Source organism: Centroberyx affinis, unplaced genomic scaffold, assembly GCF_046629955.1.
Source record: "Centroberyx affinis isolate AG114_WGS23_722 - 3 ecotype Tasmania unplaced genomic scaffold, CSIRO-AGI_Caff_v1 ptg003805l_1, whole genome shotgun sequence".
NCBI classification, from domain to species: domain Eukaryota; kingdom Metazoa; phylum Chordata; class Actinopteri; order Beryciformes; family Berycidae; genus Centroberyx; species Centroberyx affinis.
Genome location: NW_027281670.1, coordinates 144,944 through 161,996, shown reverse-complemented (window position 1 = coordinate 161,996; position 17,053 = coordinate 144,944). Strand labels below are relative to the sequence as shown.

General features: G+C 40.6%; 1 protein-coding gene across 1 annotated transcript; it reads right to left on the bottom strand.

The window, feature by feature from the left end:
- Positions 1-8,318: 8,318 nt before the first annotated feature.
- Positions 8,319-13,729, bottom strand: LOC139662474 (T-box-containing protein TBX6L-like). Its single transcript, XM_071541168.1, has 9 exons — positions 13,714-13,729; positions 13,026-13,182; positions 12,485-12,587; positions 11,453-11,617; positions 11,204-11,350; positions 10,628-10,704; positions 10,184-10,263; positions 9,681-9,894; positions 8,319-8,817 (listed from the first exon to the last, which is right to left on the bottom strand). The coding sequence occupies exons 1-9, from the start codon at positions 13,727-13,729 to the stop codon at positions 8,319-8,321; spliced, it is 1,458 nt and encodes a 485-aa protein (XP_071397269.1).
- Positions 13,730-17,053: the final 3,324 nt, after the last annotated feature.

The following is a 17,053-nucleotide window of genomic DNA, read 5'->3' as shown; positions in this document are numbered from 1 at the left end:
AGAGTACCCAGTTTCTGTAAGTGTTATATTTGTGTCAACCAAGGAATTAAGTTACCAGCTGTATTTCATTTTGAATGAAACTCTATTTTTACCACATTGCCAGGCAGACCATCATCAATGGACTTTAGGTGCGTCTGCTGATGGAAAGGTGACATGTATGAGCAGGTGCATATGGGAAGCTGGGCTGCAGCCAACTGTTAGGGGTTGCCAGCCCATCAATGGGACTCCACTGGAGCTGATATAAATAAGGCCAGTTACATAACAGTTTCTATGTCTAGTAGCCATGGGCATGCATGCATTTATAGTAAATGTGCCATGGCTGTAGAGTGCTACCGTTCCACTCAGACTACAATGCAATGGTCCTCATGGCATTGAAGCATGCCTTCATGTACCACATGACTCCGACTGCTCACACATTTATGAGGCAGCAGCTTGAACTGCCTTGAACTATTGAAGTATTTGCCGTGTCTTCAGAATTACCTGCAAGGAGGCAAATGGATGTCATCTTGTGGGTTTCTATAAGAGTAGAAGGGAATACAAATTTTGCCCCCAGAGGCAAAATTTGGAAAACCGCAGCATTGGTTCTATCCACAACTTCACCTTTCATTTTTATTTGAGGTTTACTTACAATTAGAGAACTCATCTATACTCTTGTGACTGTTTCTTGGTCCTTTTCTTGGTTCTTGGAAAGTCAGTCTAATGAGTCAAATCAAGCCACCGGGTTCATCATTAGGTCCATCACAAAGTGATCTACAGTTTGTGTAACAATGGACATAAAAACAGATTAAAACAAAGAGAAAATATACCATAAACATTAAGACTTCTGCACATTGAACAAGCAGATCATCTCAGTCAGTTCACTCCATGTTGACCTAGATGCTGATATCTGTGACAGCACTAGTATACAACATAAAATCTCACACTATTTCTATGGCTTCCTTAAACTATAGGGAATGCACCCCCTCATCTGTTTAACGGTACAATTTACATTGTACCGTCATCAAAACTAACCCATGACGCATAGCACAGTTTCCATTAACAGCGTTTGTCAGCATCTATGTTCCAGTTATCCATTTATTGTTGAATTGGTGATTTAAATGTCTTAGGTTGTGTTTGGGAAGAGCTCTTTAATCAGGGAATTTGTAACTTGCGTTGTTATTCCCTCAAAGTTATAACTAAGTCTATACTTAACATTAAACAGCTGACTGATTGAAAATGAAAAGATTATGAAATGTCCCATGACATTTCCATCAGGTTTATGACGTGTATCAATTTTAAGATGTTTTCAAAGTTTCTTAAGTTTAAACCCCATGTCTTTTACAGGTTTTCAATCCATTTTCCATGATTATAGGAGCTCTGTATTTAGCTTTTCACACAATCCTCTCACCCATTTCTCTCTTAGTCCCTTTTGCTTTGTGGCTGTGTGCCAGGTTAAATTGTCATTAAAGCCAGTCGATGTATTCATTTGGACTGCGATAGGGGGTGACTGCAGTGAGAATGGCTATAATGAATCAAGCTTAGCTGAGTCTGACCCTTCCTCAGGGCATTGTGTGTGTGTGTGTGTGAGTGTGTGTGTGTGTGTGTGTGTGCCCGAGTTCTTGTGTGCATGTGCGAATGGATGTGTGGCACAGGGAGGTCGATGCAGGCCTTTCTACAGTCCATTACCACCGCCACCCTCAAGCTAGCTGTGTTGGCAGCTGCCATGCCTGAGTATTTGGCCCACAGTGATGAGTGCTGCATGGCTGCATGGGAGAAATATGTAGTCACTATTCACCTCTACTGCGTCCCACTCGATATGAATTGATGCAAAACAGACCAAGGTACTTTTCCAATGTGATGGTGTTATGTGTCAGCATTAATTTGTTGTATTAGTTTGCGATGATGGTCTTGCTGCAGGAACTTTCTAGAGAAATTGTAGATTGAGAGAGAAAGAGAGAGAGAGAGAGAGAGAGAGAGAGAGAGAGAGAGAGAGAGAGAGAGAGAGTCTGTGTGTGTGTGTGTGTGTGTGTGTGTGTGTGTACATGTCTATGAGAGAGAAAGAGAGGCAATGTTTTTCCAATGTTCTGTTCCCTCACTGATGACAATCAATGTGTCTAGTCACCACAGCTTTATTGGGTCAGCTAAACACAGAACAGCACCGCTGGAGCTGGTACGGATTCAGTGTCTTGCTCAAGGATACTTCAGCAGAGCGGATGCTTGCTGTCACATGGGACTCAAACCCAAACCCCCCCTGGTTGAAGGACAGCCGTGCTAATACCTACTCCACCCTTCTGCTCACAAATTATACATAAAGTACTGGCTGCTCTAATGGAGCAAAGTGCAAGAGAACACTGATAAGTCTATATTTAGTATACATGCAAAGATGAAATACAAATCTGACCTCATCATTTGCTGAAATGTGCTTGTTGCTTTAAAGAAATATTGAAGATCTATATATAAAATAATGGATAGGGTCAAGCTTTTCAGTGTGCAGTAGAACACCTTTATCTACTGTTCTAACCGACACCTTCCAACATCCTCAACAGGTCTGTTGAGGATGCTGTTAACTTAGCTCTCCATCACACACTACAACACTTAGAGTCACCCAACACCTACGCCCGCATCCTATTCATCAACTTCAACTTGGCCTTCAATACAATAAACCCGGTCAAACTCTTCAATAAACTGTTGGACATGAATAGTGACCCCTGCATATGCCACTGGATCCGGAGCTTCCTGTGGAGAAGGCCTTTCATCTTGACCTCTGACCCTCAGCACAGGCGCCCCCCTAGGGTTGTGTCCTCTCACCCTGGCTCTTCTCCCTCTACACAAACCACTTCACATCCCACCACAGCTCAGTCACCATTCTTAAATATGCAGACTACACAACCATAATTGGACTCCTAACCAACAACAACAAAGACCGATTCCGTGAGCAGGTAGCCCAAGCAGTCACTTGGTGCCTTGATAACAACCTCCAGCTCAACACATCTAAAACACAAGAACTCATTATAGACTTCAGGCACAGCCCCCTCCCCAAAACCCCAATTCATGTCTCTGGAGAACCCATAACCATAACTGGCTCATTCAAATTTCTTGGCACACACATCAGCAACACACTCAAATGGAACATCAATACAGACCACAAAAACTGTTTTTCCTAAGACAGCTCAGAAAATTCAAAGTAAAACAAAGCCTCCTCCTTCAGTTTTACACAGCCATCATTGAGAGCATACTCACTTCATCCATAACAGTCTGGTACGGCAGCACGGACAGTTACATAGTCATAGTCAATAAATCATCCAAGATTATTGACACCTCCCCCCATCAGTTGAATCACTATATCATAATCAAAAGAGCAAAAAAATAATCTCTGACCCCTCTCACCCTGCTCACCACCTTTTGCAACTGATGCCCTCTAGGAGGCGCTATAGGTCCCTGCCCACCAAATCATCCTGTTTTAAAAACATTTTTTTTTCCCCACTGCAATAAGGACTCTTCTCCTTCTCCTGAACACTTCTCACTAACCCTGACAGATGTACCTGCACTTTAAAACTCTTGTGTCAATCTTGTAAATATTCTCTGTGATTCCTGTTTTGTGGTAATCTGTGTATGTTGTCTGTTGTGCCAGTCATGTGTCTAATGTGATGCTGATATCTGTCTGTGTTTGATGTTACTGACACTGCTGAATTGAGCTTACCCACCATGCTGTACCGAAAGCAAATTCCACCGACCTCGGTCGTGTGGTCATTAATTAATAAATGAAAATGGAAAAAAAAACCTGAGGGTCACACCTCTGTCAAAAGGGCATCCACACCTTAGATTATCTATATTCAGCGTGTTATTAGTCACGCTAAGCTAAGTGGATGGACCATTCATGCAAGGTTTAAACCCATAGTTTAATCAGCATTCTAATTGGCACAGTCAGGCTTGAAATAGCTCTTACTCCATGTACTCGAGCAGCTGCCAGTCATAGTCATCTCACTCCCTCTGGTTGAATAAGCAATTTGTACCCAGAATTTCACCTCTTCCAGTGGGCAAAGGGGCTATTTGAGTTTTTCGGGCTAATAATGAAAAAAATTTGAATGCTTAAACAAATAGTGCATTTTTAATAATATGAATTAAAAAAAACTTGAACTTGGACAATTGGATCGTTTTGAAAAGAAATACATTTTTGCTTGAGGACATTTTGTCATAAAATTACATTTCTTCAGAGGATTTTCAAAAGTATCTCTTTGGTGTTGCCTAAGTTTAGGGGGGAAAAAAAAGACAATTTCACTTCATGCATGAGTATGGCTCTGGTAAAATAAACCTTTGATAACTGCTTAAATGCCATTTGGTGCTGGAATTATACTATAACTAGAGCACACTAATTGGCGCCATCTGTGGTCTATACTTCATGTTATAGTGAGGTGAGAGGAGGTCTAGATGAGCTGTGTGATTAGTGCCACGATGACCCGGGCTAACCCAGGTGGCAGGAAGGCCTGGTGGTGAAAAAGACCATGCTGTAACCAGAATGTCACAGTTTCAATCCGACTAACAGCCGACGTGTCTCTCCCTATTAAAGCCTCTCTGGGGGAAAGGTGCACATCTATGCCTCGTGTCTTAGAAGGATGTGTTAAAAAACAAGTTCCTAATTACACACATCTTACAAGTAAGATGCTGGTTGAAGTGCTCTAGAAAATTCCTTTGCTGCGTCTTCTCCCTGAAGCCTCATAAATGGCCCAGATATGGCTTCCCTCTCTCTCTCTCTCTCTCTCTCTCTCTCTCTCTCTCTCCATCTCTCTTGTTTCCCTCTTGTAAAACATTTACAGCACAGACGCTCCAGCCTTCTGCTGGGGAGACTAAGCCAGACTATGTCATTCCTCACTTGCTGTCTGTCATCACTTCATCAGGTCAGAGTCACTGCTCTAGGATAATCTCTCATTGCTCCATCTTTCTCTCTCTCTCTCTCTCCTTAATATGCCCTCACTCTGTCTCTCTCCATTTCTCTCTCCCTCTCTATCTTCATCTTCCTGTCTGTCTCTCCTGCTGCCGGTATGCTCTCTCTCGCTCTCTTTCCCTCTCTCTCCTTGTTAGTATGCCCTCTCTCACTTTCTCTCTAACCCTCTTAGTATGCCCTCTCAGTCTGTCTCTCTGTTTCTCTCTCCCTCTTGTTATGCCTTGTCCTTTCTGACCTCTTGTGGGAATATAGAGCTCATCTCCATGATCCTTTTCTACAGAGTCTGGGAATGGACGGAGGCGAAAAAAAATAATTCAGGCCATAATTTACTATATCAAGGGCACAAGACAGACCTCATGCCCTGATATAGTGCACAAAATACATATCGTTCCCTGATTTTGGTTGATACCTGTCCTTACTTTCATTATTTAATTTGTTCACAATTGTGTGAACAAATTAACACATGCCCACAAATTTAATAAAATGTGCACCCATTTTTTTTTTTTTTTAAAGCTTATGCTCAATTTAGCTTATTCTGCAAGATTCAAACATTTTACCCACTTCCCATAATTAAATATATTTGATTGCATTGATTTATGTAGTGTAGCCCTGATTTATTTAGTGTATTTAGCTATTAAGCTAAACTGTTGTCTATATGCAGACTTGAAGGATGTTATAAACTTTACAGTTGATTAGTCAGAGCGTAGAGCAACACCTCATCTCAAAGAAGTGGTTGGTGTTGCACTGGCTCTATTAATTTATTAGGTGTGCATATTTTATATATTGTGAGCACAAAATAGCCTGTTGAGTACATATGTTAATACTTTGTTAGTACAAAATACATGTCTCCCTACAGGAAAGCCAGTCCAAGACCCTGAACTTTTTCACCTTTTTTTTTGGCTCTGCACCAAAAGGCCACAATGGATGGAACTACTCTTCTTCTTTGTGGATAGGAGTCTGGGTCTGGATTCACAAAACCCTCTTAAGAAAAAAAATCTTCTCAAGTGCCAAGAAAAAAAATAGGAAAAAATGCTATTCTCAAAAACAGTTCTTATATATTTTCTTAACTTTCTTTTTATGTTTCTTGAAATTCTTCTTCTTAAATTTGTTCTTGATTTTTTTCTTAACTTTAAGACAGCCCTTCACCTGTCTTAAAATTCCTACAGTGAGAAGGTAAGCCTCAAACTATATAATATATTTAAACACATTTTAGACAAGTAGGTTATAGTTCAAAGTCTTCATAGGTTCCCCGACACCTAACATTAAGATGAACATTTATTGTAAAGCTTTATTTGGTGTAGGGCCAGGTAGGCCTCTGTCTCATGTTTATTAATAAGCTAGCAAATTATACAGTTACCAACAGCAACCAATGTTTAAATCTTTGCTCCAGTTGCCCTAAATAGGTTTTTCCCCAATTGTTTATAGATGGAAGCACTTTGGATTGCCTCCTAGCCTTGTGTCCTAGCCTCAATGGCAGTAAGCCTAAAGTTTATTAACCAGAATTAATTCAGGCCCTATTTTGAGAAGTTCTTAAGTAGGAAAATTAAAGAAATTCGTAAGAAATGAGACTGTACTAAAAAAATTGCACTTAAGAGCCTTCTTAAGAACTTCCTAAAATTTCCTCTTATGTAATTTCTTAAGATCTAGTTTAGGCAAGATAAACTGGTGAAAAAGCTGGCTCTGTTGTAGGGCGTCACACTGTCAACACTGTACTCCATACTTCTCCATTCATTCTACCTATCATGGTGATCTGGTGTTGAAACTGTCAGTTGTGTATGTTTATATAACCCATTTTATATATTCTTATTTATGCAAAGGTAAGTGGTAAAATGTAAGTATCAAAACAAGGTAGGTACTGAAATAAAATAAAATTTGGGAGGAGGGGATTATTCTTCTGAGCAAACTAACTCTGATTCCCCACATTTCTTCTGTTCTCATGAAAGCAGTTTGCTTCACAGGGATTTTCTTTGCACTTCGTGTCCCACCTCTTGAAATTGGCTACTTTCAGCTTCAAGTATATTTTTAGTCATTTCAGCCACCTAGCTAATCTGCTTGTTAGGTGCTACACTGTAATGGCTTGTTAGCACTTATCCCACAGAGAGGGGGACATTCACACTTCAGGGTGATAGGTCTAGTGCTAATGAGTGTTTTGGCCAGTAACCTTTCCATTGTTAGACTGTGTTTGAAAGTGTGCTGGACAATAGAGAGCTGTGTCTGTGCATGTGTTCTGTGTGGCAACTGGGACTGCAGTTGTAGGCTACCTGGGAACGTCAAATTAATTCATAAGCCAGATTTGTATGGGTTTGCCGGCCAGATCCAAATTCATGACACGATAGCCCATTAGAAATACAGGAGCTGTGTGTCCATACCTGTAATCTAAATAATGAACAAAAACTGAAAGTCACACCAGATTACATTTTTGTACATTTCTGTTTGTTCAAATATGTATTTCCTCAGCGTCATAACACCAATATACAGTATTTGTCACGGTTTTGACAACAATACTGATTCTGATACAAATCTGATACATTCTAAAACAATAAATTCTTTTTGTTGAATAAAAGAACATTTTGTTATGTGGTAAATTACATTTTGTGTAACATATGGTATCTTGTTTCTTGTTTTATAAACAAGAGTGACCATACTGAATAGGTTTTCTAAATAAAAAATGAGCAGAAAATCTGAGATACCAATGTAAGAATCCAACCTTTTGAAGCTTTTCAAAACCTTTGGTGCCTTAATATTGGCATCAACAGTCTGGTACAGTACAGATAGGTATCATTTCATCATGCCTGCAGATGAGGGTTAATGCTTGTTTCCCAGCTGAGGGTCACCAGACCTGCCCTGATTGGGAACAGCACATGATACGTATGCTGCCTCGACTGACACACATCTTCTTTAAAACAGAGAATCATGCAATCTCAAGCTGGACTGACAGGGATGTGATCAGCAGCATAAAGGACAGGAAAACAAGAATCTCCATTTGAAATGAATAGGATTTATGTCCAAAGAAATTGACACTAATTTCTAGAAAATTCCTGAAACAAGTGAAACTGCATTGGAAAGTGGAGTTTTCTCACCCCATTGGCAGAATTGTTCTCTTGGTTTAAGAAAAATAAGATTTGAAGGCTGAACATGAGACTAAATGGACATTTTTTTGCAGTGTGCAAACACATCCAACTTATAATGTCCTTGATCTTCAAGCAATTAATCACAAACAGCACAGGCATTATACATTTTAACCAATGAACCCATTGGGAGTTGTCAGTGTCTTGGCCACTCAGTATGATAGCATAGACTCCTAGTGGATAAAAGAGCCTCACCAGGACTCCACAACAATAGAGCTTTAACGGTTTTATCATCAGATCCATGATGATGATTATCAAATGACCAAAGTTCACCAACAAGAGTAGGAGAAGAGCGGGTACTGGCTCCAATCTGCTGTGTTGCCGTGGTGATGGTAGCCACGTTGCTGGTAGCCGCGTTGTTGGGTGCCATGTTCGGCTGTGGCGAGTGGATGGGGAGTAGGGTGGGCGAGGGTGTGCGCTATATACTGTCCACCAGCCTCAACCTCCGCCCACTGACCCGCGTTCTGCTCAGGCTGGTACCCGTGACCGTAGATTGAGTAACCCAGGATACCGGGGCCAGCTTTGGAAGACATGGGCACACTGACGGGGGTGTGTCGGTACTCCTGGCAGGGCGCGGACATCTGATTCTGGATCACGCTGCAGTGTTGTTGGTGGTGGCCTGCGTCCCTGGTAAGGCCGAACCTATTGGCCTGGTCATGCCCATGTGGGACAGTGGCCACATCCAGGACAGGGGATTCGTAGCTTCGCCGTCCATCGCCGTCCTCCGTCCCGTTGGAAGGGGATGGAAGCCTGTCATACTCCACAGATCTGGAGAAAAAAACAAAACAATGTCATTCGGTTTAATTCTAATCATTTATCTTTAATCATGCTGCATTGTTGTGATCATCCATGTGAGGGTCTGTTGTTATTGCCCATGTATCTTTCCAGTCAAGTGGTCTCTGATTTAATAAAGTACAACTTATAACTATTTTATTCATCCCCAAACCCTGCATCAATCCTATGTCTGTACAGTAATTTTCCAAACAATTTGTTTTGGCAGGAGAATAACAAGCATGTAAAAAATGAGACTTATCTAATGAGTAAATACAAAAATGTTTGATTCAAAGCCACAGTTGCTACAGCCAGCTCAGACTGAGCAATTTTACATAAAACAGTCTCTGTATGTAAATATGTTAAATAATGTGTCGGTATGCAGGCTAGACCTCCTCATCCACACATACACACACTGTCCAAAGGGAACATCACTGTTATATATCGCATCTATATTGATATTATGTTATGTATGTTTTATTATTATGCAAGTATGTTTTCCACTTATTTAGTACCGCATATTTCATATTTTTGATACATTTTCATATTCTGTATGGCATATATTCCATATGTGTGATATACTGTATATTCATTGTAAATATTCTTTCTTTGCCTCAGTAAGTTCTACTGTTGTTATCTTGCACACCCTATTAATACTGCAAATCATACTTTTTGCAATAGTTGTCATGTGCACCTTCTACTAATGTTGAAACAGTTGGTTGCGTGTGTTTATTGTCTCATTTATATTCTATATCTCTGCTTATATTCTATTTTCCTGTGTTGTATCCTGTTACTATTAGACGTGACGACCCAGTTTCCCAACAGGGATCGTTAAAAGTTCTGGGTTTCTTTAATTGTACCTGTAGGGCTGGTAGGCCATGGATGCAGGCACCATCTGTTCCTCACAGCTGTAGTCCGGCCCGTGCAGCTCCAGGGACTCTGTGTGTAGGCTGTCAGACGGGTCCCGCTCCGCACCCCAGGGTGAAAGGTGACCCTCCTTCAGTGACTCTTCTGTGGAGCCGTGGCTCTTCCTTTCCTCTGTTGACTGAGAGGTGGACGGCATCCTCTGGAGGCCTGGGAGGGAAATACAATGTTTAATAGGACTGCACAGGAATGTGGAGACATTGGTATGTTGATACACATGAGTACCTATCCATACAATCGGTATTTAAGTTTAGGGTTTATTTTATTATACTCTGGTTTATCTGCTGGTAAGGTATGATTTCATACAAGTGGTATGTGTCATAACTTAAACCATGATGCTTCAGTATGTAAATGAAGCTTGCACTTTTACTGGCACTTTGAGACCATATATAAATTAATGTATTTTTGTGAACATGTTAATTATTAAAAAAAAACGTACCTGGAGGACTTTTGCATGGGGCATTCCTATCCAGTGTGGCTCTCTTTGCAGCTCTGTTAGGACTCCTATTTGAACGACACCTATGAAAAAGAGAATGGAACATTTAAAGCATTTTTTGTGCCTTCCTGCCTTACTTTGTTTCTTGTATACTGACTAGTAGCCCATTCTGATTTTCTTATGTCATACTGTCCATGTTTTAAAAACCAAAGACCACAACAGAAACAGGTCTTTTTTGTGTGTTAACCTTGTTCATTTTGAGATGCAGATATTTTGAACAGTTAATAGTTTTTTAAAAACGTCAAATAAACTAAACTACAATTACTAGGTCCCGTTCAAATCGGCGACTAAGGTAAATCAAGGAAGCTAGCAACGTAGCTGAGACTTACTAGTGACTGGTTAGTGACCTACTAAAAACTCCATCCCTGTTAATAAATGAAGACCTACCTTTTACTGTGGGAATGGGTGCCTCCCTCCCTGAATCCTTTAGCGAAGGGGTTGTGGTCAATCTTCAATTTGGTGATCTTAAAGAAGGCAAAAAAAGATAATTGTCAGTGGTGCAAAGTTTTTCAGTAAAACAGGAATATCATCATTACTCATATCATAAGTTGATTTGAACAATTGCTGTATATCCATTAAAACAGGATGGCAGTGTGGCTTATTGGATAAAGAGACAAAAGATCACAGGTTTAATCTGAACCCCTACTGCTCACTGATTGTAAGTTGCTCTGGATAAAAGCACCAGATAAATGTAGATAATGTGAAAAACTGAACAAAAAAGACACACTACCTGACATTCAATTCACCATACAACATCTCTAATTCCATACAACATCACCAATTTCACCTACTATCCTTTGAAAAAAACCCTTGAACTGTGTGCTGTTATTATATTATTTTGTAAGAGTAGGTGACACTTTTCAATTTGGTAAGAAATTCCCTTTTTTTTTTCCTGCATGTATGAGCATACCTATTGATGCCCATGTATTTTTGAAAGGTTTTTACAAGGTTTTTGATTGGTACCTTGGGATTCTGGTAAGCGGTGACTGCGGTGAAGGAAGTCTCTGGGAAGGAGAAGGTCTGAAAGGGGCCCCAGCGGACTGTGTACGGACTGTCTGCCTGGATCACATGAAACCTGGGATAGTAGCGATGCATGGAGTGCAGGATGATCTACCGGGGGGAGAAAAGCAGAGTGAGCAGAATATTGGATCAAGTACAAAGAAAAAACTAAATTTTAGAATAGTTTTTCATGATAGTAAGATGCCATCTTACTTGGCCACGCTGGTCCAAGGTGTTGTTGGTGAGCTTCATCTTGAGGAACGACAGAGAGCGCTTCATCCAGTGATTTCCTATGGCAGGGGAGTCGGGGTGCAGGTAGGTCCGACACGGGGGCTGGGGCTCTGCCTTCCCCGCTACCTCCCACTGCTCCTTATTCCACTACAGAGAGATGGAGGAGGGCAGAAGATGGGGGGGGGTGGGGGGGGGGGTTACAAGTGTGAGACCCCAGGACATGTCTGAACAAGCAGCACTCCACATGAAGCATGAAGACTTTCAATTATTTTCTCTCCTGAGACTGAGATAGGATGTTATGTAAGAGAGCTGCGGTGTGTGAAAACCTTTGTGTTGTCCATGAAAATTCCACATGTAAAGGAATTCAGTATATAAATTATGATTGACAGTTAAAATAATTCCGATGCTGATATAACAAATTCCCTTCAATAAAAGGTGAGGCATATCATGAAAACAGAGAAAGAGTATGTCATTGTTTCTGCAGCATGCAGAAACTCTCCACTCTTTCACTTTCCCTTGTGTATGCACTTCTTTCTTTTCATGTATGTGCGAATAGATATATCTGTGACCAAATGGTGCCAGAGCTGTTGATGGGAGGGCCGTTGCATGTACGAAGGGGCTGATGGCTCCCCATTCACCCTGATTGGGATGGGGAGAGGTGGAGGAGGGATGCTAATTGATTGGGCCTCCAGCTGGGGGTACACAAACAGGAAATGATGAAAGGCTTTGATATGCAGCGGCTGCAGTGAATGGCCTAGTGTGGGCAGGCCGATGTCTGGTTCGGCTGTAACCTGAATGCAGATTGCTGGGTTTTGCATAGTGCAATTTGTTGCTTTTAACCCCTTATTCTTTCAATAAACTAAACAATAAGTGGAAAACAATGGAGAAAAATCAAGAAATCAGGAAGCTTCATGCTAAATGAACGTGTTTTGTCCAAATCCAGAGTTATGTAACATGCTTGGTGCATGCTGTGCATATGTGTGAAATAGGCTCCTGGTGTATTGTATTCCTTACCTTGTATCTGAGGCTGTCTACAGGAACCATGTCCACCATGACGACATAATTGGCATAGGGTTGGAGCCCAGACAGACTGACGTTGCAGTGTGGAAACATTCTCCTGAAACACACAAACACCAATGAAGAACTGCTCAATTCGTAAATCTTGTAAGTGTTTTTGATGTATGTGCAAGATGAGAACAAAATAAATCTACAGGGATGTGATCAGGGCAGCGAAAACAGAAGTTGTGGAGTTGCCAGGCATACCAGAGTAATCAGTAACCAGGGTTTATTGATATCAACATCTTAGGCATACCATAGCATGCTATGTGTGCAACACCTTCATTTTTTCCGGTGTACTTTCCGAGTACTGCAACCTAAAACATGGGCAACTATTTATCTTAGGTTTTGGTTAGTGTGAGAAACGGATCTTGACAAGATAAAAAAAAGAACTACTGGAACTATTGGAAAGGAGGGAAACACCCTAGTAACTGAAAATTGTCTCATTTTAAAATAATCTCTTCATTCAGTAGCTGACTAACTGTGCCAGTGATGTTACCTTCCATGCTTGGTGATAATCATCTCTGTCCCAATGCTATGGAAGGCCTTCCAGAGATCAGCATTCTCCAGCGTCATCTTGATGCAGCCCTGCTGGTACGAATCAGCTACTGGAGGGGGCTGGGGCATACTGAGGTTAGGCTTGGAGTCTGTGGAGACTGAGAAAATACAAATACAAACAGTGCTGCAAAAATCAGTCATGTTTACAGCACATGCAAAATGGTTTATCACAGCATGGAGTTTGCGAAAGTGCTGTATTATTACCTACAGGGATGTGATTGGAAAATAAAAAGCAAGAAAAAATATATGCCCAAAAAGCTTGAATTCCCAGAAGAATGGCTGTAATTTTGCACACCCTTACTTTGATCTGTTTTATTTCTACACTGCCTGTGCTTTTTGAGCAATCTAGTACTAAGTAATACTGATATTTCAATTTCACATTTTCTCATGCAGTAACCTTGTTGTGGTGGCCTGCATAAATAAAGCACATTGAACACCAGGTAAATTTCTCAGGGCTACATCACTATCACATCACTTGCATGAGTGAATTATATACGGCCCAATAAATTAACAAATCATTGCAATGCGTTTCCTTCCCTTTTAACACTGATACACACAGTGGCACATTGCACTTGCATGCTCATGTACAGCACAGTTAGATTTAATAGAGCTTTAAAGATGAAGCTTACCAGTGATGTGTTGCATTTCTCCGTGTCCTCAGGTTATCACCACCAACAGTAGTTGGCAGAGCCTTGATGCAGAAGTTTTGAGACAAAGTGCTGCTAGTCAGATATTTGAACACTGAAGTCAAATATATCAATGGTCTCTATGGAACCCCCTATTGCCAGTTTTCTTCATCCACAGAGTAAAAACTAGAGTAAACACCTTCCAACAGCAGGTCTTCTTCCTGATATTTTAGCGTTGGGAGGCCTGACCCTTGAACTTGATTGGTCACCCCAGAAAAGGAGGGGTCTAAGCAGCCAAGTGGGTGTAGTCAGGGCAGACTAGGGGGAGGGGGAGGTGGGGGCAGGTAAGACCATTACCTGGTGTCTAGTCCTTTGATGTAAGCTCCTAAAGTGAGTCCTCATGCTATGGCATTGTGTGTGAATATGCCACAGTTGTTGGTGTCCTTTTGTTCATGGGCCATCTGGGTACATGCAGGCTGTGGTGCCAGTCTCTCTTTACGCATGCAGTTTTTGACTGTAGTAACATACAACTATGCAAAAGTTGGCATGGGAAACATTGTGACAGGGTAATACAAAACGGATGTTTAGATTTAATTCACTGACAATCTTAATCTTAATCTTTGGTTTGAGCTGTTATCTATGATATAGGAACAAGAACCTACCTGCTGCTATATCCTTTCCTGATTTGTTCTACTTGGTCTTGCCTTCCTGTGTGTATCTATAGCGCCGTTTTGTTCTTATGGATGAACTCTGAGAAGATCCAGAGGGGCTCAAAACATCACATTATGATGGATGTATAGTCAATGGTGACATCTGATTAAAAAAAATATTTAACCCATCTATCTGAGACTTGATTGGTACTAACCCATGACCATTCAATTAGCAATAGCTGTTTCACTAGCTATTCTCCACTTTAGGTTCAGGTTCAGGTTCAGGTTACTTTATTTGTACCCGTAGGTAGATTTGGTTTGCAGTAGAGAGTCATCCATCTTGACACACATTTAGAAACAACACAAACAGTAGACAAACATAATAAAAGTACTCAAAGTTCCAGTCACTAAAACTCATCACTAAACCACAAAAACTAAAAGATAAAATAAATAAATAAACATTGCTTCTATATTATCTGTGCAATGGTGCTACGACTTGTTCATCTGAGCGATGGCTGCTGGAACAAGCTGTTTTTTTTTTTTTTACTCCTACTTTACTCCCTCAGTCCAAGCTGTCCCAGCGGTGGAAGAACAACCCTCAGGATAACAGTTCCCAGTTCCTTCCTGATAGCTTTGCTTGTGTATTGAAAACAAGAAGGGAGATGGCTGGGGTGATTGAAGTGAAGTTTGGGTCTGGCCTTGACAATGGCAGACAGTGCTGGCTAATCCTATGAGGCCATTTGCCCATGCCCCCCACATGCTCACATAAGTGTCCTGGGAGGAGAGTTGGTTGTCTGATGGAGCCAGTAGTTAACAGCTTGTTAGCATGGAAGGACTGATGGGAGGGAGGGGAGAGCAGTATGGACAATGGCGGACAATGTTCAAAGTTTTCAGCCCAATCAATTTCAACCTACATACAAAATCATTCATCAAATTTAAACTTGTTTTCTGTCTTAAAACCTTATTATTCTTCAAATCATCTAGCAATGGGTAATGATAGGCCTAATTTTAGTTACTTACAGACATAAAATTGACTTCTTGCAATAATATGACTGAATCAAGTGACATTATCAAAAAGTGGAATGATTGGCTATATATCACTTAAAAAATAGTCAGAATTCTTGAAACAACAGTGATGGAAAAGGTGAAACTCTCAGCCAATTGGCAGAGTTTTACCCTTGTATTAAAAAATACATAAAAAATGGTCCAGTGGGCTTGATCTTTGTCCCTCACTTCACTATTACAGAATAATTCCTTAAAATGGTGGTTCATTAGTATTAGAGTAGTTAAAGCTACTACAGTTAAAACTGGCATATCTGATTTGTATGGGAATCACAGCACAAACATGAGCAACTCTAGTCAATGCTAATGCTGCTGGTGCATTTGTAAACTTGATCTGACCTACAATTCCAGAACATTCTGATTCCACTGGAACAGAGTGCAAAAATATCTGGGGATTTGTTGCTTCAGATAATAGAGTTAATGAACAGCAAAAGAAAACTGCCAACAAATTCTTGTCAGCTTAACACTTAAGATAATGTTGTTAATCCCTTCTCTACATGCAAGTACATAAAAACACTGGAATGCTGTGTTCTGACAAAGGCTTATTCCACTGTTGTGAAGGGACGGCTGGTTTGCTGGAGGTTTAAGTGATTACCTTCTAAGAAAATGTTTTAAATCTCCTTCTCCGACTTTTCCTGGAGTGTACTTTGGATTTCCTCTCTTATTTTTCCCTGAGACAGGCTACTAACCTGTCTACTTCATTAACAAACATCATACTACTGTATCTTTGCTCTCTGCTCCTGCCCTGGTGCTGTCTACTCCAGCATGTATGTGCGAGTACAGGCATGCATGAACATAGATGCGCTCTCGTGCACACACACATGCACATACTGGCTCTGGCTTCACATCATAAAATGTATTTGTTCCCACTTGTTTTTATCTGCATTTATGTCCTTTGATGCTCTGTGAAACACTTTGTGACAAACCTGTTAAGAGCAATAAAATAAATAAATATGACTTGATTTGAATAATCTCAGTCATTCAGAAATCTCAAAGAATTCTCAGAGGAATCCAATAGATTCATTATTTGTGAACTTACTTTCATAGATTTTTGTTGTTGCTGCTGTTTACTTACTATCTTTATGAATGTACGTAAATTCTGATGACAAATAGTCTTCTGAGTTGAAATATGTATATGTTTTTGTATACAAGCTCTTCGGATCAGATAGGATAGATGGATGGACTGAATTCAAAGTGCTAAATGCATAAATAAACCCATAGTTACAATGTTTGTACCTGTGTTTTCCAAATGGTTCGGAATATGGACACAATGTTGTGGTGTGTGTGTGTGTGTGTGGATGTGCATACTGTATTATATTATTTAGTTGAGCAGAATGATTCAGCTCTCCTTACTTTACAACATACTACAGTGCAGTTAAGAAAGAGTGGGCTTTCTGCTTCTACTAGGCCTTCCTGCTCCAAGTGTAGGCATGTTGAAACATTTTTCCTGAGCTTAAATCAACCTCAGGCTCGAAGGTGGAATTGAATTCTGTGTCTGCCTGGGTCGTGTGTCACCATTGCCTTCTGCAACTATGCTATACGGTCAAGTTCAAGCAGCAAAAGATATCCCCACTACCTAGTTTTGATAAAAGTAATGTAACAGCATTATGGGATTCTAAATTAAGTATTGT

What these genes read in the sequence shown, in the direction of transcription:
- LOC139662474 (XM_071541168.1), bottom strand. An exon ending in CCTTGGACCAGCGTGGCCAA is followed by an intron (nt 11,351 to 11,452) that starts GTAAGATGGCAT and finishes TCCCCCCGGTAG; the next exon opens with ATCATCCTGCACTCCATGCA. An exon ending in CCCATGCAAAAGTCCTCCAG is followed by an intron (nt 9,895 to 10,183) that starts GTACGTTTTTTT and finishes TTTCCCTCCCAG; the next exon opens with GCCTCCAGAGGATGCCGTCC.